At 35.3% G+C, this 23,691-nt stretch overlaps 1 protein-coding gene across 2 annotated transcripts in view; it reads left to right on the forward strand.

The window, feature by feature from the left end:
• The window catches only part of PNPLA8 (patatin like phospholipase domain containing 8), a 51,936-nt gene that overhangs the window by 10,053 nt on the left and 18,192 nt on the right, over positions 1-23,691 (forward strand). The window contains exons 2-6 of one of the 2 annotated variants that reach the window (XM_003782582.3): positions 6,423-7,567; positions 7,717-7,866; positions 14,848-14,999; positions 19,736-19,830; positions 20,540-20,711. In XM_003782582.3, coding sequence (XP_003782630.1) covers positions 6,512-7,567; positions 7,717-7,866; positions 14,848-14,999; positions 19,736-19,830; positions 20,540-20,711 — 1,625 coding nt within the window. In that variant the 5' untranslated portion in view covers positions 6,423-6,511. The remainder of the gene's footprint in view (positions 1-6,422; positions 7,568-7,716; positions 7,867-14,847; positions 15,000-19,735; positions 19,831-20,539; positions 20,712-23,691) is intronic. The other variant, XM_003782584.3, reaches the window with a different exon arrangement.

The raw sequence follows: 23,691 nt of genomic DNA on the forward strand, positions 1-23,691 counted from the left end.
ATGTGGGGCCAGTGCCCTACTCCTTTGAGCCACAGGCGCCACCCCTGTAATTTGATATTTTAAAAGATTTTTGTAGAATATGTTGACAGGAAAATTGAGAGGAAGGTATAGAGATTTTCCATCTATTCCCTGCTCCCACACATGCATAGCCACCTCCATTATCCACATCCCCTACCAGAATGGTACAGTTGATGCAAGTGATAAACCTACATTGACACAATCACTCAAAATATGTAGTTTACATTTTGGTTCACTCTTGGTGCATATGTTTTGTAGGTTTGAAAAAAATGTATTATGCTATCATTATGATATCATACAGAATATTTTTACTGATCTAAAACATCCTCTTGTGCTCTGCCTATTCATTCCTTTCCCCTTCTGAACCCCCAGGAAGCACTGTTTTACTACCTCCATAGTTTTCCCTTTTCCAGAATGTCATGTAGTTGGAATCATATGGTGTGAATGTTTATGTCTCCCATAATTCATGTTGAAATCCTAACCTCCAAGGTGGTGGAATTAGGAGGTAGGGCCTTGGGGAGGTGATGAGGTCATGAGGGTGTACTCTCATGAATGGGATTAAGCACCCTTCTAAAAGAGGTCCTACATAGCTAGCTAGTACCTTCTAACATGTTAGGACACAGGTAAAAGGCACTCACAGTGAAACAGAAAGTGGAGCATCACTAAACACTGAATATGCTAGTGCCTTGATCTTGGATTTGCAGCATCAAGAACTGTGAGAAGTAAATTTCTGTTGTTCATAAGCCACCCAGTTTATGGTATTTTTGTTATAACAGGCAGAAGTCCTAAAACCCTGTAATCTGTTCAGGTTGGCTTCTTTCTTGTACTTAGTAATACACATTTAAGCTTCCTCCAGGTCTTTTCATGGCTTGACAGCTCGTTTCTTTTTAGCACTGAATAATTTTCCATTGTCTGTATGTACCATGTTCACATACAGCATGTTGATGGACCACAGTTTATCCATTCACTTAAAGATATCTCAATTACTTCCAAGTTTTGGCAGTTACAAACAAAGGTGCTATAAATGTTCACATGAAGATTTCTGTGTGGACAATAAGTCTTCAGCTCCTGTGACTAAGTACCAAGGAGTGTGATTGCTGAATCATGTGTTAAGAGTATATTTAATTTTGAAAGAAACTGCCAGACTATCTCTCACAGTGGCTGAACCATTTTGTATTTCATCAGCAATGAATGAGAGTTCCTGTTATTCTACATCCTCACCACCATTTGGTGTTGTCTGTGTTCTGGATTTTGGCCATTCTAATAGGTGTGTAGTAGTATCCTATTGTTTTAATTTGCATTTTGCTAATGATATATGATGTGATACATCTTTTCCTATGTTTATTTGCTGTGTATTAATCTGTTTTGATGCAGTGTCTCATAACATTTTTGGCTGGTTTTTAATTGGGTTGTTTTCTTATTGTTGAGTTTTAAGAGTTCTTTGTATATTTTGGATACCAGCCCTTTATCAAGAATTTCTCCCAGTTTCTGCTTTGTCTTCTCATTCTCTTCACACTATCACAGAGCAGAAGTTTTTAATTTTAATGAAGTCTATCTTAATGATTCTTTCTTTCATAGGTGTTGTTTTTGGTGCTGTATCTAAAAAGTCTTACCATTCCCCAAGTCACCTAGGCTTTGCCCTATGTTGTATAGATTGGGATTTTACACGTAGATTTATGATCCATTTAGTGTTAACTTTTGTGAAATGTGTAAGGTCTATGTCTAGATTCATTTTTTTTTTTTTTTTTGCCTGTGAATGTCTAGTTGTTCTAACAACATGTGTTGTGAAGGCTTATCTTTGCTCTTTTGTCATAGTCAGCTAGCTGTATTTAATTGGGTCTATCCTGGGCTTTCTACCCTGTTCTGTTGATCTGCGTTTATTTGTTCTTTTACCGATACCACATTGTTTTGATTTCAGTAACTTGATAGTAAGCGTTAAACTCAGGTAGTATCAGTCCTCCAACTTCATTTTCCCCCTTCAATCCTGTGCTGGCTCTTCTGGCTCTTTTGGGTTTCTCTGTAAACTGTAGTTTGCAGATACATACAAAATAACTTGCTGAAATTTTGATTAGGATTTTGTTGATCTGAGGATCAATTTGGGAAGAACTGACACTTTGGCCCTATTGAGTTTTCCTATCCATAAACATGGACTATCTCTCCACTTATTTAGTTCTTTAATTTCTTTTATTAGAGTTTTATAGTTTTCCTCCCTGTACGTATTTTGTTAGATGTATACTTAAGTACTTCATTTTGGAGGCATACTGATGTAAATGTTATTGTGTTTTAAATTTCAAATTTCACTTGTTCATTGCTGGTATGTAGGAAAGCTTTTGTGTATTAACCTTCTATTCTGTAACCAAGCTATAATTGCTAATTAATTCCAGGAGATTTTCCATTTATTCTTTTGGATTCTCTACATGGGCTATCATGTCATTTGCAACCAAAGACAATTTTATTTCTTCTTTCCCTGGAATATGTATTTCTTTATTTTTAAGTGTGTTTTTTAAGTGTATTTTTAAGTGTTTTTTTTGTAGACCACGTTGTTGGGTCTTGATGTTTTTGACCCATTCTGGCAATCACTGTCTTTTGATTGGTGAATTTACACGATTGACATTCAACATGATCGATCATTGACATAGTTGGATTAATATGTACCATATTTTTTACTGTTATCCATTTTCTTTGTTCCTGTTTTTGTTTTTGTTTTGCTTTGTTTTGTTTTTGCAGTTTTTGGCCAGGGCTGGGTTTGAACCCACCACCTCCGGCACATGGGGCCAGCGCCCTACTCCTTTGAGCCACAGGCGCTGCTCCCTATTTTTGTTTTTCACTCTTTTTTGCCTTTTGTGATTTTAATTAGTCATTTTCTGTAATTTTGGTTTTTCCCCATTTTTAGCATTATCAGTTATACTACTTTTTATTTTTTAACTTTAAAGTTATTGTAGTACACATTTACAACTAATCCAAATCCACTTCCAAATAGTACTGTACTATTTCACAGGTAATATGAATAGCTTATAATAACAAAATAATCCTAATTCCTCTCTCATATCCCTTGTAGCATTGCTGTCATTCATTTCACCTATATATAAGTATATATAAGCATATATGAACATAAGTGTGCATAATTTAGTACATTGTTGCCATTTTTATTTTGAACAAACTGTTGTCTATTAGATCAATTAAGAATAAGAAAAAAAATTTCTCATTTCTTATTTTACCTTCACTTATTTCTTCTTTAGTGCTTTTTTTTTTCTTCATGGAGATTTAAGTTTCTAACCTGTATTATTTTTCTTCTCTCTGAAAAAAGAATTTTAACATTTCTTTCAAGGTAGGTGTACTAGTAACAAATTTACTTGGTCTTTGTTTGAGAAAGTCTTTATTTTCCCTTAGCTTTTGGAGGATGATTTTTCAGGGTACAGAATTTTAGGTAAAGTTTTGCTTTTCGCTAGCTTGTTTGAGGATTTTTCCTTTGATTTTCTATATAGTCTGTATGTAGGTACAGGGGGGTTTCTTTTGGCATTTATGCTGCTTGGTATTCTCTGAGCTTTCTGGATATGTGTTTTTGGGGTTTTTAAAAAAATTTTTTTTATTTTTACATATACATGTGATTATTAGGTTTCTACTTTTTGCCTTCACAGAATTAAAAAGGCTTAAAATTTACCAACGATAACAATGTTAAAGATAAGGACTAGGATCCTAGATACGTGTTTTTGTGTCTGACATTACTGTGGAGAAATTTTTAATCCTTACTATCTTAATGTTCTTTTCTCTTCCTTTCTCTTTTCTCTGACTGTTACATGCATTTCACAGATTTATGCCTTTTGTAGTTGTCCCACATCCTTCTGTGATGTTGCCTTCAGTCTTTGATTTTTTAGTTTGGAGGTTTTCTATTCGCATATCCTCAAGTTCTGAGCCATTCTTCCTCAGTCATGTTTTTCCTCAGTCTACTAATAAGCCCATCACACAGGCATTCTTCATTTCTGTTTTAGTACTTTGGATCTCTAGGATTATTTTTTTTTTTTTTGAGACAGAGTCTCACTCTGTCACCCTAAGTAGAGTGCTGTGGTATAACAGCTCACAGCAACATCCAACTCTTGTGCTTAAGTGATTCTCTTGCCTCACCCTCCCAAGTAGCTGGGACTAGAGGCACCTACCACAACGTCCAGCTATTTTTTTTTTTTAGAGACAGAGTCTCATTTTATTGCCTCAGTAGAGGGCTGTGGTATCACAGCTCACAGCAACCTCCAGCTGTTGGGCTTAGGCGATTCTCTTACCTTAGCCTCCTGAGTAGCTGGGACCACAGGCACCTGCCACAATACCCAGCTATTTTTTTGTTACAAAAAAATAGATTGGTTGGGTTTGAACCCACCACCCTCAGTATATGGGGCTGGTGCCCTACCCACTGACCCACAGGTGCCATCCTCCCACAGAGGTTTCTACTCAGGTAAGCTATGACTCCTTGAATTCACCTGTCTCTCCAGTCTTGGGAACAGCAGTTTGTCTTCTGTCTTTGCATCTCTTACAGATCCAACAGAAATTGATTTTTCAGTCTATTCTGCTTTTACAAAGTGGTGGCCAACATGTAGAGAATATTCTGTGAAATTTTGTAATGAATATTTTGTAAATAGAAATTCATTTAGCTGCCCCACTTCCCCTATGTATGGTGATTTTAGGGGTGACTTTTGGGATACTGTAGATTATATGATAACTCATTCGTTCCATTGTCTGTATGTACCATACTTTATTTAATGATCTCTTGCTAAAAGACATGTAACATTTTTCAGTATTCGGTTTTCTCAAGCAATGCTGCAGGGAATTTTTGTACAAATAACTTTCTACTCTTATGCAAGTATTTCTGTAGGATATATTCTGATTTTTTTCTTTTTTCTTTTTCTTTTTTTTTTTTTTTTTTTGAGACAGAGCCTCAAGCTGTCCCCCTGGGTAGAGTGCCGTGGCATCACAGCTCACAGCAACCTCCAACTCCTGGGCTCAAGCGAGTCTCCTGCCTCAGCCTCCCAAGTAGCTGGGACCACAGGCACCCGCTACAATGCCCGGCTATTTTTTGGTTGCAGCCATCATTGTTGTTTTGGTGGGCCCAGGCTGGATTCGAACCTGCCACCTTAGGTGTATGTGGCTGGCACCTTAGCCACTTGAGCAATAGGTGCCGAGCCTGGTTTGTTTGTTTGTTTGTTTGTTTGTTTTATTCTTTCAGGTTAATTGAGGGTACAAAGAATTAGGTTACAGTGTTTGCATTTGTGAGGTAAAGTCCCTCTTATAATTGTGTCCCACCCCCAAGAGGTGTGCCATATACCCTAACATTGTGCCCATTAAGTGGGAGTATACCTATCCCCTTCTCTTCTCCCTTCCCTCTCCCCCCCACCTTGAATTGATTTGAGTCTTTCTCTTATATGAGTGTGTATTAGATCATCTACTGGCTTCATATAGAATTGAGTACATTGGATTCTTGATTTTCCATTCTTGTGATACTTTACTAAGAAGAATGTATTATAGGATGTATTCTTAATAGTAGAATTGCTAATCAAAGAATATATGCATTTAAAATTTTTATAGCATTTAAAATTTCATTAGCTACTGTCTAGTATAGCCCTTTGTGTTCCATTTTCCCAGCATATTACCAATAATGGATATTATCAGTTGTTTACACTTCTACCAATTGGGAGAACAAAGTATCATCTGCTTTACTAGGCTTTTTTTTTGATATGGTAATGTATGTTTTCATGATTTTGCTGTTTGTATTCTTCTGTCACTGCCCTATTTATGACATTTGCCTGTTTTTTAATTGTGTTACTCTTTACTTTCTTATTTGTATATATTCTTTTTATATTGTGGTTGCGAACCTCTTCTATGTTAGGTGCTACATGTAGTTTCTTTCAGTTTGATTTCTTGGATTTAATGAGCACTTGGTATTAGGTTGTGAAATCTTCTTCACAGGGCTATCTCCAGCTCTAGACTAGAAGTTCTTTAGTATGCTACTCCGTGGGCACGCATCCAGAGCTGTATCTAATGCAGATTAGCACTATATAGATGGTTGGTAGTGAATGAAGTGTAAGACCTGACCCTTGTCCTCAAAGAACCGAAGTCTGTTGTCACATAAGCTAGTTAGAAATTTAACAGTAAAAAAAAAAAAGAAAGCATTATAGTATCTAAATAGGAAAGTTCCCTAAATTCTTTTCTTACTACTCCATTTCTTTTCTCATTAACTTCTATGCTGAAAGCGAATTATTTTTTATTTGCTTAAAAATGAAATCTCTAGCAACCATAATGGAAATATATTATTTTGTCCTTCTTTGAGACTACTTGCTGAATTTATTATTTCAAGTAGTCATGCATTTTGTATTAAACCATGTTTTAATTTTAATTTTTTTTTTTCCTTGCCATTTCAGGTAAGACCATGAATTATGGAATTTCTTAAATGAAGCATTGAGGAGTTAAATGAGAGAATGTCATATAAAAAATAGATGATTTTTAAGTTATGTCTATTAATTTGACTGTAGATATATATATTTACCTCCTTAGTAATGCAAGAAGTCTTTGTGGGAAGCAGAGGAACAAGCAACTGTGTTTCTTGGGTGCATCTGAACATTACTGGAGGATAAGCCACATCAGTCTACAAAGAGGTTTTCATACAAGCACAATACGATGTAAATGGACCCACAGTGAAACACATTCTTGCACTAAGCATTGTTACTCTCCAAGCAACCATGGTTTACATATTGGAATTTTGAAACTTAGTACTTCTGCTCCCAAGGGACTTATGAAAGTGAGCATTCGTATGTCCCGTATTAAAAGTACTTTGAACTCTGTTTCAAAGGCTGTTTTTGGCAACCAGAATGAAATGATTTCACGTTTAGCTCAATTTAAGCCAAGTTATCGAATATTACGAAAAGTAACAGATAGTGGCTGGTTAAAACAGAAAAACATTAAACAAGCTCTCAAATCTCTGAACAAATATAGTGACAAAACAGCAGAAAAGGATCTTTTTCCAGAAGAAAAAAGTCATGTTCCAGATAAAGAAGATATAAGTAAACAAAGTCTTTTTCATTACACAAATATTTTAACCACAAAATTTGGAGAGTCATTCTACTTTTTATCAAATCATATTAATTCATATTTCAAACGTGAGGAAAAAATGTCTCAAGAAAAGGAAAATAAACATTTCCAGGAAAAATTACAACTTGAAGGTAAAAATGTTGAAGAAGGGAAATCAGATTCTCCAGATACTGGCGTCCTGACTGATAAGCCAGGCTCACAACCTTCTTCAGATCCTGTGGACAAGGCTGAAAGTCCCAGGGGGGTACCTGAGGTTCCTCCAGTGTCTACTAAACAGAGTATTGCTAACTTTCTTTCTCGTCCTACTGAAGGTGTACAAGCTTTAGTAGGTGGTTATATTGGTGGACTTGTCCCCAAATTAAAGTATGATTCAAAGAGTCAGTCGGAAGCACAGGAAGAACCTGCTAAAACTGAGCAGGCTGTCAGCAAAGACAAAAATACAGAGGAGAAAAAACGATTATCTCTTCAGCGAGAAAAGGCAAGTCGTTATTCAGTGTGGGTTTATGTTGTATTAATTTTTGTCACATTTGTAAGTTTCATTTCCTGATGGGAAAGTTCCTAAGGAGCTGTAATTGTTTTTTAGTGTAGTTTCCTATTTTAATCTTATTATTTAATATGTCTTTATAGATCATTGCCAGGGTGAGTATTGATAACAGAACCCGGGCATTAGTTCAGGCATTAAGAAGAACAGCTGACCCGAAGCTCTGCATTACTCGGGTTGAAGAACTGACTTTTCATCTTCTAGAATTTCCTGAAGGAAAAGGAGTAGCTGTCAAGGTAATTTCTAACTTAATCTGGTTTTTGTTTGGGAACAAAAGTACTAATAAACTTTCTGAAATGGAGAAGCCAAGGCCTTTTGAAATTTTTTTGTAGTTTTTATTCATGTATGTGATGTATATTTAGTAAACTGCTCTATTCATTATGTATATTATACTAATCCATGTTATTCTGTGCCATAAATTAAGCTATTTGCACTAATATTTGTACTTTGATATTAAACTTCTAGAAGATAAATGTAAGATAAATATTAGTTTACAATGTATGAGTTATATTGCCTAACAGCTGCCAGCCATATTTTTTTAAGTGCAGTATGGATATTTAAAGTAATGTAGCTATGCTTAAAGACAAGGAATAAAATTCATATGTATGAATTCACATGTATGGAGCTTGTAGCTCCAAGAGCTGAGGCGCCAGTCACATACAACAGAGCTGGTGGGTTCGAATCCAGCCCGGGCTCGCCAAACAACAATGACAACTAAAAGGGCATTGTGGTGGGTGCCTGTAATCCCAGCTACTTGGCAAGAGAATTGCTTAAGCCCAAGAGCTGGAGGTTGCTGTGAGCAGTGATGCCATGGCACTCTATCCAGGGCGACAGCTTTCAAAAAAAAAAAAAAAATTCATATGTAAATTCTTGCTAGTTCTTATTATATGGTCCCTTCATATTTCAAAGTCTAAAACTTTTAATGACTATTGATAATCGAATTGGTAATCACAGTAAATAAAACAATTAGTTTTTCTTTGCCTTAGTTTTTTCAATTATGAAATATTGAAGATAATTTAGACCCGTTTAAATTGACTGTTTTCAGAGAAATGCTGAAAAATGAGACTAACATGATTGAGTCTCTATACATCTGTATTATTTTGATTACTTGTAGTATTTGATGAACAATTTGAAAATGTCATACAATGATAGTTATTGCTAAAATTTCATTAGAAATAGATTAGGGCTTAATTTTAGCTTGCCATTCAGAAAATTATGTTAACTTAGTTGGTAATTATTCTACTTTTGCAGTTTTTTTTTTTTTTTTTTTGGCCGGGGTTGGGTTTGAATCCACCATCTCCAGCATATGGGGCCGGCGCCTTACTTCTTTGAGCCACAGGCACCACCCTGGTAATTATTCTACTTTTGATAATCACTTTGCTGAGGAATTATCTAAGTCTTTGATGTACCCTTTCTTAATTTTATATTATATATCACATACATTATAATAGATAAGTTTTAGTATTTCATGTTCCTAAAATTTGGGATTGTCTTTTCTATTTATATAATCTTTTACCTAAAAGATATATTTTCCAAATGTACATGTGTTTTTTTTTTTTTTTTGAGGCAGAGCCTCAAGCTGTCTCCCTGGGTAGAGTGCCTCCAACTCCTGGCTCAAGCAATTCTCCTGCCTCTGCCTCCCAAGTAGCTGAGACTACAGGCACCCACCACATGCCTGGCTATTTTTTGGTTGCAGCCATCATTGTTTGGCAGGCCAGGGCTGGATTCTAACCTGTCAGCTCAGGTATATGTGGCTGGTGCCTTAGCCATTCGAGCCACAGACACCGAGCCTATACATATGTTTTTAAGTGTATTTCACATTTTAGTTATATACTGAAAGGAGAAATCTATTAATAAAATAGAATTAACATCCTATCTTAGTCTATTTAGATACTTTAACAAAATACCTTAGACTGGGCAATATGATATACAATAGAAATTTATTTCTTGGCTCAGCACCTGTAGCTCAAACAGCTAAGGCGCCAGCCACATACACCAGAGCTGGCGGGTTCAAATCCAGCCTGGGCCCATCAAACAGTAATCACAACTACAACCAAAAAATAGCCAGGCGTTGTGGTGGGCACCTGTAGTCCCAACTACTTGGGAGGCTGAGGTAAGAGAACTGCTTGAGCCCAGCCACAGCACTCTACCCAGGGCGACAGCTTGAGGCTCTGTCTCAAAAAGAAAAAAAAAGAAAAAGAAAAGAAATTCATTTCTCATAGTGCTGGAGGCTGGAAAGTTCAAGATGGGGCATTGGCAGAGTTGGTGTCTGGTGAGGGTCCCATTACTCACAAATGGCAGCTTCTTATAGGATACTCATATGGCAAAAGGGGCAAGGGAGCTGCCTTCAACATCCTTTACAAGAGCATTCTTGTAGTATTCATGAGGCTGAGCCCTCATGACTTAATTACTCCCCAAAAGGCCTCACTTCTCACTGTTTCATATTATTAAACTGGGTATTGGATTCTAACATATGAATTTTGGGGGGGGTACCAATATTCAGATCCTAGCACATACCTTAAAAAACTGTTAGAAGACATTTTATTCAGTCATAATATACATATGTTTGTAAGGTTAAATTTCAGTGCAGCTCATAAACAGAATACATTCACATAGTTGGCACCCAGACGAAGAAACAGAAACATTACCAGATTAGTTTTGCCTGCTTTTCTATGTTATAAGAACACTTATGGGATTGACTTCTTTCACTTCAGCTTGTTGATAGGAATCATTTATATTGTTATGGATATTGTAAATCATTCATTCTCATTGTCTTCCTGCTTTTCTATGTTATGAGAACACTTATGGGATTGACTTCTTTCACTTCAGCTTGTTGATAGGAATCATTTATATTGTTATGGATATTGTAAATCATTCATTCTCATTGTCTTTATATTTCATGGCGCAAGTGTATCACAATTTATTCATCATGCTGTTGATAGATATCTGGGTAATTTTCAGTTTTCATTTGTTATGAATAATCTTGACAGTTCGACTTTCAGGACTCTTAGTTGCATAACTGATCCCAAATCTAAAGATCCTTCAATACCAAGAAGAAATATAATATGGAATATATATTTAGATCAGTTATGAATAAAAATCAAGATAGTTCTAAGTAAGTTGTCACATTCCCTTAAATAAGCATCTAAAAAACAATCCAGTGGATAAATTGCTAAAGACATGTCATCTTGTACATAATTATGTGAACTTCCCTAGTGAAACTTCTCATATTATCAAGAATTGCGCTTTTGAAAATGCTAGAATTGCTTGTTAATGGATCTTCTATATGAATTTTACTTTTTTATGAATGTCCCATATTTATGGTAGCCAAATCTAGGGAAATGTCTTTGATATTTAATACTACAAAAAAATCCTAATTTCCTGTGGCTCAGTGAGTAGGGTGCCGGCCCCATTTACTGAGGATGGTGGGTTCAAACCCAGCCCCAGCCAAACCGCAACAAAAAAATAGCCAGGTGTTGTGGTGGGTGCCTGTAGTCCCAGCTGCTTGGGAGGCTGAGGCAGAAGAATCGCCTAAGCCCAGGAGCTGGAGGTTGCTGTGATCTGTGATGCCATGGCACTCTACTGAGGGCAAGAAAGTGAGACTCTGTCTCAAAAAAAAATCTTAATTTCCTCTTTCATGTGTATTTATTTTATGTGCTGTGTTTATGGCAGCCACATCTAGGGTATTGTCTTTGATAATTTTTTTAATATTGGATATGAAGATGTTCTTTTTTTACTATATTTTCAATTTTTGTTTGAGACAGTCTCACTATGTCACCCTTGGTAGAGTGCTGTGTGATCATAGCTCACTGCAACCTCACACTCTTGGACTTAAGCGACTCTCTTGCCTCAGCCTCCCAAGTAGCCGGGACTACAGGCACCTGCCACAACGCCCAGCTATTTTTCATTGTAGTTGCCGTTGTTGTTTAGCTGGCCCCGGCTGGGTTCAAACCCACCAGCCTCGGTGTATGTGGCTGACGCCATAATCACAGTGCTATGAGCACTGAGCCTATTTTCAGATTTAAAAAATAACCTTTCACTGTTTAAAAACTAATAGCACATAGACATTGTAGAAAATTAGGGAAAAAAGCAAAAGTAAGAAAATAAAAATAGTATATTTCTACTACCTTAGATTATCACTGTAGTATATTAGGATTTATTTGTATTAGTCAGCTGAGTTAAACACTGATAACAACACCAAAATCCCCATGGCTTAAAAACACAGAAATTTATTTCTCACTCTTGCAAAGTTGGCCCTGGGTTTGGGTGACTCTCCAGCACAGTGAACTTGCATGTGGTGGCTACTTTAGACTATTCCTGTATATCAGTTGACGTTTCCTCCATGATTTCTCTAGCAATCTAAGAGTATCTCAGCAGAAGATGCCATAGGTTTCTTCTTCTCATAGCCTATTTATCCAGTTCAGCTGTCTGGGCCCCAGAAATATAGACTCCTTGTGCTTAGGAAGTACAAACTGGGTATTGTGATGCCTGTCATTAATCTGTCATAACCTTAGTGATTTCTGTCACATTATCCCTCCAGAAATTGTTCTATGCACAGTATATACCAATAAAAACTCATTTTGTATATACTGTTTTATAAACTTTTTTAAGCTGACAATGTGCAGCCTTCTTTATCAGTAAATTTTTATATACTTACACAGTTGATGCAATACCATTTATTGAAAAGACCTTTGCATAAATCAAGTGATTGTGTATGAATCTGCTTTTAGACACTATATTTTGTTCTCTTGTTACATTTGTCTAGTCTTGTTTGGATACTGCACTGCCTAAAATTTTACAGCTTTATAATAAGCTTAATATTTGGTAGTATAAATCCTTCAACTTTATTGTTCCTCTTAATATTGGCTTGGCTATTCTTGACATGTCACATTTCCATATAAACTTTAGAATCTGTTTATTTACCAACAATATAAAAAGAAGAAAAATGTGCTGAAATTGCATTGAATCTATGAAACAATTTAGAGTGAATTAAGTCTTTATAATATTGAGTTTTCCACTATGAATATGGCATATTCTTCCATATATTTTGGTCATCTTTATATTCCCTCAGTGCTTTTTAAAATTTTTTTTTTTTTTTTTAGAGACAGTCTCACTTTATCATCCTCAGTAGAGTGCTGTGGCGTCACAGCTCACAGCAACCTCCAACTCCTGGGCTTAGGAGATTATCTTGGCTCAGCCTCCCAAGTACCTGGGACTACAGGCACCCACTTTTTTTGTTGCAGTTTGGCCGGGGCTGGGTTCAAACCCACCACCCTCAGTATATGGGACCGGCATCCTACCCACTGAGCCACAGGCGCCACCCTTTTAAATTGTTTAATGTAGGTCTTACACATCTTCCATTGGATTTATTTTGTTAAACTAATTCATAGGGTATGTGGTATCTATGGATGGTAACTTTATTTTTGTTTTTAAAATCTTTTAGTGGTGATTCTGAGAATCAGATCTTGGTCTTTGGTCATTTGGCAGTGGTTTCACATGCATGGTAATTTTTCTAGATGCTGGACATTGTAAATAAAAAGTCAGAGGGTCCAAATGATATTAAATGATTTCTTTTTCCAGAGAGTTTATTCGTTCCTCTGGTTAACCTATAGACTGGGATACTGATAACCTTAACTCACTCAGGGTCAGAACTGGGTGTCAGCTGCATTACAATTTGGATAAGACCTCTAGTTTGCCTTATTTTTAGGGCATATTCCTCCAGAACTTTCAGAGTATCTGGTGTGTTCACTGCCACTACCTACTGGGTTCCTAAATTCTCAAGGATACAAAAAATTCCACTCTGATTTTCAGAGACCTTCAGCTTAGCTTTTTGCCTCCCACACCTCATAGTTTTAGAATCCAGCAAATGTCTTGAGGTAAAACCGACCATCTGATGGAACCCCTCATATCTTCAGTTTTTTCACTTCACACTCATGAAACCAAATGATCAGCTAGTTTCCTATCCTTCATTTCTGGCCCTTTTTCTAAGCTGCACCCAGTCTTTTAATCCTTTACTTCTTCCCAGAATCAGCAAGTGCTCCAAGAGAAAGGAAAGAAAATCTGTAGTTTGAAAACTCACTTCCCGGTAATTATTCCTCTCCAGATTCTTAGCCTCTCTTGTCCTCTTTGCTTCAGCAGTCATCTGATGCTCTTAAACAGATGGTATTTTTCTTATATTTTATCAAGTGTTTCTAGTTGTTCTTGGCAGGAGCATTGATCTCTCACAGATTGTTTCATTCTAACCAGAAATGGAAGTTTCCATTTCCATCCAACACCTTCGTTTAAGTTCCTCTAGTGGGGCCTTCGAGCTCTATACTACCTAGGCAAAAGAAAAGAAAAAAAAATTAAAAAAAATAATTTAGAGCAATAATATTTCAGACTTGATTTATCATAAAAAAGAAACAAAATGAGTGATGGAGAATTATTTGATTTACTGAAGGTTACACAGAAGAGGTATAGCAGCCACTTGACCAGTACCTGGGGTACTGACCATGTAAGATGCTTCTGGGTACAGAAGCTAGAGAATCTCTGGTAAGCAGCACAGAACTCTAGGATTTAAGCTCCTGCACATTCTTCTTTCCCATCACATTGGTGGGGAAAACAGTAAATAAACTCTTGCCTGTGATCAACAGTAGGAAGTCGAGCATTTAAAATCTTGACGTCCCAGGTTTATTTAAGCTAATTATTTAAATGTAATGGTCAGATTTTACCTTCTAACCAGTTTAACTTATTAATTATCATTTGTTCATATTCTCCTATGATGTCCCCTTGTGTTCTATGTGCAATGTACATAAGATGGTTTATTTTTTCCTTTCAATAATAGTTTAATTTCCAATAATTATTATGAGGCCATTTTATACTCGTTAGAATTTGGGCAAAAAATTGTGTAAAATTTATAATGTTAACTTAACCTTCTGTTATAAATTAATATGTTAAGCAAATTATATTCTCTTTAATTTTAAGCATTGTATCTTTAAAGAGATATTTCGATAAAAGTTAATTTTTGTCCTTGATATTAGAAAACACAGATCCTTGTTATTAATTGACATTAGTATGTCAAAAATTAATTTATCATTTAGGAATAATGAGAAAGTAATGAACACTGGCACCTTGATTTTATATGATAAAATACGTGTGTTGGTTAAAAATAATCAAACATTTTCACTCTTGATTTGACAAAAGCAACAGGATACCTTTTACCTTTTCTCTTAATATAGGAAAAAATTATTCCATGTTTATTACGACTGAGACAAATTAAGGATGAAACTCTTCAGGCTGCAGTTAGAGAAATTTTGGCCTTAATTGGCTACGTGGATCCAGTAAAAGGGAGAGGAATCCGAATTCTTACAATTGATGGTGGCGGGACAAGGTAAGGCTAGAAAAATTATTTTAAAAACTATAAAAATGGCTCAGTGCCTGTGGCTCAAGCTACTAAGGTGCCAGCCACATACACCTGAGCTGGTGGGTTCAAATCCAACCCATGCTTGCCAAACAACAATGAGGGCTGCAACCAAAGAATAGCTGGGCGTTGTGACGGGCACCTGTAGTCCCAGCTACTTGAGGCAGAGGCAGGATAATCACTTGAGTCCAGGAGGTGGAGGTTGCTGTGAGCTGTGATGCCATAGCACTCTACCCACGGCGACAGCTTGAGGCTCTGTCTCAAAAAAAAAAACTATGAAAATGCATCCAAGAGGTAACCCCAACCAGACAAACTGTCAAAACTGTGTTATTGGTTTACTCTTATTATGAATGTACATGGGAGAGACCCTATCATAGGTATAACAAAGTAAAATAACCAAAAGATGGAGTAAGGCACCTGGGGCTCAAAGGAATAAGGCGCCAGCCCCATATGCCGGAGGTAGCAGGTTCAAACCCAGCCCAGCCAAAAACTGGAAAAAAAAAATGCCAAATTATATTCGGCTTTAGAGACTTAAAATCATTTTTAAAAAATATATAATATGAAATTATTTTTCCTTTATCAATCTAAGAGCTACTCTAGCATATACCTGAATCACCTTTTATTTTGATTCAATTTAGCATTTATATTTTAGTTTGGTCTTTTCAGACCTTTTTGATCATTTATAAGCTTATCAGCCATTGTTCTCTTAAAATCTTGGCAATGTTTTATAATTTTAGCATAACCATGGCCATGACTTCTTTTCAAGGAAGTAATATTTATCTAACCCATTTATATCAGTCAACTAGTTAATTAATGAAATTATGGTTAGAAAAGAGGCTTTGTCAATAACTTCCTGGCTCCCTCTGCCTTCACTTGCAGATGCCTGTTCTGGTGCTATGTACGAAATAAAAGCATTCTTTGTTCAGAACTAGGTAATTTCACTACCAAGCTCTCTTCTTACTATTGGCAATCTTTCCATGCTTCTTAATTCTGTCTTAGCTTGCCTAGTTTTTGTCTATTTGTTGCTTAAATTCTTTGGATAGGATTTTTGGACCTTTTCCCCAAAATTTGCTAGCTTGGATTCTACTTCTCTGCCATCTTTACTGTTACCTCTTAGATTCATAGTAAATGCCCTGCCTATTCTTATTTTTAACTTAACCTCTCTGATTTTGCTTTGCCAATCATTTTTCTGTATGTTCAAAGAAGTACCATGTCTTTTTGTTAAATTCCATGGTCCTGTATCCACCCAAATCCTTAACAGTTGACACCTGTGTGAGGAAGGAATGCGTGATCAGAGCAGGAGGCTATTTTGTAATTTAGGCATAGGATGATAAAATAAGACTCTTGGATGGTCGCAGTGGGAAGTAAGAAGACGGGAAAAAATGTGACAAAAAAGGGAGACTGAATATAGTACGTGTAGATCAAGATCACTCTAGGTATAACCCTGTAGGTGACCAGGACAGGATTGCGAAGACAAGGGAGGTGATTGGTGTTAAGAAAGAGTTCTGTTTGACACATGTTGAATGTAGAGTATATACATACATGTGAAAGTGCTTAGCTGGCAAAGAAAAAAAACAACTGAAGAGAGAAAATCTTAGATTGATAGGTGTTTCTTAGGGAATTGAAATAATCTAAGAAGGAATACTGAATTCATGTGGCAAAGTAATAATGAATCAGAGATCATACTAGTTTACAGAACTGGTCCCACCTGATGGATAGTAGGGGACATACTAGTTAAATGAGTAGGAGCATGTCACTGAGGAGCAGAAAGAGACCTCTCTGCTGTTAAGTTCAGGGAGTTGGGAAGGATAGTATCATTTATGAGTCAACTAACAAATATTGATTACCCACCACATTGTAAGCACTGATTTAGGTTCTAGGGACACTGAGGAAAGAAAACAGACAAAATCCAAGTCTTTTTTTTTGAGACGGAGCCTCAAGCTATCCCCCTGGGTAGAGTGCCTTGGCATCATGCTCACAGCAACCTCCAACTCCTGGGCTCAAGCGAGTCTCCTGCCTCAGCCTCCCAAGTAGCTGGGACTACAGGCGCCCGCCACAACGCCTGGCCATTTTTTGGTTGCAGCCATCATTGTTGTTTGGCGGGCCTGGGCTGGGGATTCGAACCTGCCACCTTAGGTGTACGTGGCCGGCGCCTTAGCCACTTGAGCCACAGGCGCCGAGCCCAAAATCCAAGTCTTCATGGTACTTAGATTCTAGAGGAGGACAAAGACAACTCATAGGAAACAAAATATGCTATTGGGTAGTAAAGATGTTATGAAAAAAAGTAAAGGAAAGTAAAGGGTTAGAGAAGAAGAGTGCTATTTTAAAGAATAATCATGGGCATGACTTCTTTTCAAGGAAGTAATGTTTAAGTAGAGATCTGTAAGAAGTAAGAACATTAAGGGACATCTGTTTCAAATGAGAGAGATATGATAACAGAGGTGTTTGTGACCAATAAATATTTGGTCTTGTGAAATAAAAGCTTTGTGTGTCATAAAGGGAGTAAATTAACATGAGAAACTTTGGAGAAATGTAGGCGTAGGAGAGGATGAAGGTAGGTTTAGATCAGTGATTCCCCACTGGATGTGATTTTGCCCCTGAAGGACATTTGACAGTGTCTGGAGACATTTTTGGTTGTAACTGGGGCATTACCATTGCATCTAGTTTGAAAAAGACATTTGTCACGAAGCATCCTACAATGTTCAGGACACTTCCTTGAAACAAAAGAATTATCTCACCCAGAATTATCAATCGTACTGTTATTGAGAAATCTTGGTGTGGAGGAATATGAGAAAGTAACTAGAATGGGAGGTTTGTGTCAAAAGCAGTAAAGTACAAGGACTTGTGAGAAAAATAACTTATATCTTTATTTTGTAAGAATGCCATGGTAAGTACAGTGTTATTTACATACAGTGGAAGCAACTGGGTAAGTATATATATTTTTAAATTTGAATTAATTTATAGATGCAACATTTTAAGATGCAAGTAACATTTTATTGTACAAAATTACGCATTGTATTATACAAAATACAAGTAATACATTTTATTATACAAGTAACTATGAAAACTTAAGAAAAACAAAAGAAAATACCATAGCTCTGGGGTGGCGCCTGTGACTCAAGGAGTAGGGCGCCAGCCCCATAGACCGGAGGTGGCGGGTTCAGACCTGACCCTGGCCAAAAACTGCAAAAAAAAAAAAAAGTACCCTAGCTCTATAATACCAAGGTATTTTAATATTTTGATTTATTTTCTTTAAATCTTTTTTAGTAACTATATATGTGCATGTTTTATTTCTTTTCTATAATATAATTGAAGCCTTATTGTTCAATATATTTTACCCAGCATTATCTTAAATTCTTCATGTCTCAACTTGAATTAATAATATATCTTTCTTATAAGACATCTTGTCTTCTTACCCTTCCTCAAATTCTCATTATTTATTACATAAAGAAAAAATCTGAGTCTTTGATTTTCTACTTCAGTCTTAGAGTGTTTTGTGATGACTTCTGTTAGCAGTATCAAGGTTAAATTGGACCCTTTAAATTTATTTTATTTTTTTGGCGCCTGCTACCATTGTGTTCTAGCACTTACCTGCACCACACCTTGTATCGGGAATGGAGCTTTTCATTTGCTTCTGTTTAATCTCACGGTGTTAAAAATTGTTCTCATGGTATATTAGGTTGGACAGTTAAGTTTGTGAACTCATCCTCAAGGAAGAACTCCACACCTCCTTACTGAATATCACTACAGTCACCTTCCAGGTACTACCCTGAAGAAGCTATGCACTGATGCCAGCGCCTAGTCCAGTCCACCTGCAAAGCACTTTTGGAACTCTTTTTCTGGAATGGCCATCAGAGCTGTCATCATACGAAGTCTGATGATTAAGTTTCTGAATTCATCCTAGAAAAAGTGCTACATACCTCATTACTGAATATTATTTTGGTCACCAGATGGCCAAGGGGAGTACTTCAAAGGTGACCATAGTGCCATTCAGCAGTGAGATATTGTGAACTTAATAGTTTTACCTTATAGACACCCTGAATTGGCCTGTACCCACCAGGCTATTTCATACTTTCACATTCTTCCATGCAGCTATTTACTGCCTTTGGCGAGGATCCAGAGACAAGCAGCATCAGCAGCATTAAGAAGGATACCCGTAATGCAGAGGGTTATCCTAAGGTCATTGAGAGTTTACAAAATGAATAAATTAAAGGGAGTTAAAAATACAACTAGTGAAATATACAAAACACAAATGTATAGAAACATAGGTGAACAGCTATGTTGGTAAGAGAAGAAACCAACATTGGGTATTCCAAGAACTGGTGAGAGGACGTTCTTAAGTGTTTTCCAGAATTGGGGTGTTTAAAAAAATCTTATATTGGCGTATCTTTGTATTTATATTTATTTGTTTGCTTATAATTGGCATTCTTAAGTTCTTTTGGACCCATGTATTCTTACTTAAAGAGAGATTAGTATAAATTTTAAAACATGCTGCCATAACACAGGTTTTTTACCATTCTTTAGATGTTGGATTTTCAAAAGTGATTCTAAAGATTTGATCAGGCAATTTTTACTAATTCCAATTTATATTATTAGTTTTCATGTTAGCGTATAAACTACAAAAGCAATTTTCAGAATAGTTTTATTTAATAACTTCATTTTTCTTAAAATAGGAATTCTCATTTTGTCTTTCATCTTTTCTACAGGGGTGTGGTTGCTCTTCAGACACTGCGGAAATTGGTTGAACTTACTCAGAAGCCAGTTCATCAGCTTTTTGATTACATTTGTGGTGTAAGCACAGGTAATTATTATTTTACATGTATAGAAGTGGTACATTCCAGCAGTGCATTAAGGAAAAGAACATTAGAAACATAAGTTTAAGGTCATGGTCCTTTGCCTCCTCCAGGCCTTTCCATCCCCCAAGTCTTTCAACTCCGTTTCTCTTTCATTCAGGGTTAGGCCAGTTACACACACTAGGTGGCAGTGTGTGATACCAATTACACCTAAATATGAAAGGAGCTATTTAAAAAAAATAAAAAATATTCCAGAGGACCTAATTTCTTTAATTATATTGGTTCCTAAGACTAACCTGAAGGAGTAATTGCTTAATGAATTGGTGAGTTGTCAAATATACTATATTCTGTAACTGAGTAATTCATTAATGTTAGAACATTATCTACCACAATATCTTTCTTACATAATTTAATGTAAAATGTCACATTTTTAAAATATATTTTTAAATTATCATCATCATTATCATTGTTAGGTAGCGTTTATTTTTGAGCCCTGGTAAAGCCCTTTATGTGTTATTGTAGTGCAAGGGACTTAGGAATTTTAATGCTTCTTTTTCCTATTTTATACATGAAAAAATTAGGGCTCTGAGAAGCTCGGAGTTATTTGTGACATATCTAGAAAGTGTCAAAGCTAGAATTTAAGCCACATCTATGACTCAGGAGATCCTATACGTACTCTAGTGTGAATACTGATAAAAATAGGTTTATTTTTTTCAGGTGCCATATTAGCTTTCATGTTGGGATTATTTCATATGCCCTTGGATGAATGTGAGGAACTTTATCGAAAATTAGGATCAGATGTGTTTTCACAAAATGTCATTGTTGGAACAGTCAAGATGAGTTGGAGCCATGCATTTTATGACAGTCAAACATGGGAAAAGATTCTTAAGTAAGTTATGATTATACTTTTAAAATATTCTGATTTATATAGGTAATATGTATATATTATAATTTGAAAAATATAAAGCAGAATATTAAATTATAATCCCACTAATTAGAGATACTATGAATACTTTGTGAGTCATTTTCTAGACATTGTTTTCTTGGATTCATATATGTGAGATCTGCATGTAATGGAAATCATTGCCTTGTAAAACTCTGAAACCATATTGTTTTCAGATCATATTTGCATCCTTTAGTTTTAATTTAACATATTAGTCTTTTTTCAAGCCATTCTTCTAAAATATTTAATAATTTTTAAGCTTATTTTAAAATATTTTAAGTCAAAAATATAAGCATAAAGTAGAAACGTAAAATCACCCATGATCCAATTTTCAGAGCTCTTAGACCTTCTGTTTCTTTCTAGTTTTTTGTAGACTATAAATATTTTTATATACATTTTGTGTAGCTGAAATTATAGTTGTAAATTTGTATTCTTTCTCTTTTTTCCAACTTTATTCAAGTCTCCTGATACGTTTTTAGAGACTACTCTATACTCCAGAGTGGTATGACCATATTTTCTTAATTATTTCCATTTAGGATTTTTTTTTTTTTTTTGAGAGATTCTCACTTTGTCACCTTCAGTAGAGTGCTGTGGCATCATAGCTCATAGCAACCTCAAACTCTTGGGCTCAAGCAATTCTCTTGCTTCAGCCTCCTGATTAGCTGGGACTATAGGCACGTGCCACAATGCCCAGCTATTTTTAGAGACAGGATCTCACTCTGGCTCAGCCTGGTCTTGAACCTATGAACTCAGGCAATCTACCCACCTTGGCCTCCCAGAGTGTTAGGATTACAAGCATGAGCCATCACACCCTGCTCCATTTAGGATTTTTAAGGTCACTTAAATTATGTTGTTTCTGATTATTTATGAACAATGAATGCTAGAGTAGGAAACTTTAAGTTTAAATTTCTTCCCATATTTCAGAATATATCAATAGGTCAATTTATAAGAACCAATAATGTTGATGTATTTGTAAAGTGATCATTATATAGGAAATAAGAATATATCAAGAAAACAATGAAAATAGCTTATAATCCCACTAAAAGCAAAAGTACTGTTAACATGGTGATATATTTTAATATATTTTCCTACAGATAATAAATAAATGTCTATGTAGTTGTGTTTATGTATTTATCTCCTTCACAAAATTGAGATTATAATGCACATGTAGTTTGGTATTCTGCTTTTTTTTTTTCTACTTAGCATTTTATCATAAATGATATCCTATGTTATTTAATAATTTTTTTAAACATATTTTAATGATTGCCATCTTATGGTCTTTTTTTTGTTTAACAAATTCAATTTCAGGAAAGGCTACTTCAGATATTTTTGCAGTTCAGAATAAAGTTCAGTTGGACATCCTGCCTCTTTACTTAAAGCTTTGATTATATCTGTAAAGCAAACTTCTAGAAGTGAAATTCTGGTCAGAAGATAATACATATTATAAGAATCTTGATATATGTATAGGTGAATGGTTCTTCAAAACAGTTGTCCTAGCTTACTCATCCAATGGCATCAATTTTTATTTCTATTTTATGACCATCAAACGATTAAACAATTAATGGTTAAAACTATATAAGTTTGACCAATTTTGAAACTGGTTTTTAATTTATGTCACTTTTGCTATTAAGTTTGAACAGTTTTTCGATATATTCTTTTTTGTGAATTTTGAGTACATAATCTTTGCTTATTTTCCTAGCAGAGTGTCAATATCTATAAATATGTTAACCATATATTGAAAAAGTACTTTTTAATTAATGATTTTTTAATGGGGAGTATTTAAAAATCTTTATATACCCAAATCTTTTCCTTTAATGATTTTTAATTTTGCTTTTATGTTTATAAAGCCTTTCTTCCCTGAAAACAGGTACATATTTTTATTATTTTCTAGTCCTAAGGTTTTATTAATTTCATATTTAATTCTGACATCATCTGAAATTTATTTCTATGTGTATTATAAGGAGATCAAGCTTAATTTTTTTCTCATATTAATTCAAGCATCTCAGTACTACTTACCAACTATTTTCCTTTTTTAAACTGATTTATCACTTTCGTCATATTTTAAATTCTTACCCATATTAGAGTGTATGTCCAAGTTTTTGTTTTTGTATTGATTTCTTTATTTTTGTACAAATTCTATGAATTTAGTTGGTGAATCTTTGTATAATGTTTTTATATTGATGCAATATAACAAGTTTATTCTCCTTATTTATTATTCTTTTTCACAATTCTCTTAGCTATTTTCATTTGATATTCAAAATGAATCTTAAGTTACTTCTGTCACATAAAAACATCCCTCTGATATCTGGAAGGAAACTGCATGAAATGTATCAGTTATTTTGTGAATTGTTGACATATTTCTAAATCTTCCCATTCATTATCATTATATGTTACGTATTATTAGGTTTTTTGTGTCTGTTTGGAAAAAAAATTCATCTCTATTCCCATGAAATCATAAAATCAATACTATTGATTAAAGTTTTTTGATGAAGTTTCAAAAAGTTACTTAAAGCCAGTTTCTCTACTATGAAATGTTTTTTTCTTTTGTTACTCATGAGTGTCTTCACATACGTGCCATATTGCCGCCCCATTTTTGCTTTTTCAGAGACTTATTTTGAATCATAGCACTGATAAACTTTGTAAGTGTGGTTGGTTATTTATCTTTCTCTACATTTTCACTTTGGTCTTTGCTGTAAAACAAACCACTCCAAAACTTGGTGGCTTAAACAATGATGATTTACTTTTTGTGTGTGTGATTTACTCTAATGATTCTGTGGTTTGACTAGGCATTTGTTCTGTTTTTCCCTAAACTCACTTTGTAACTCAGCTAATATGGCTGAGACAGCTGGATCTGTCTCTCCACATGGTCATTCTCATCCAAGCTCTGTCTCAACACACAGTCTCAGAGTTCCCAGAGGGCAAGCTC

The sequence above is a fragment of the Otolemur garnettii genome, unplaced genomic scaffold (assembly GCF_000181295.1).
Source record: "Otolemur garnettii isolate 467f Iridium unplaced genomic scaffold, OtoGar3 scaffold00005, whole genome shotgun sequence".
Classification (NCBI taxonomy): domain Eukaryota; kingdom Metazoa; phylum Chordata; class Mammalia; order Primates; family Galagidae; genus Otolemur; species Otolemur garnettii.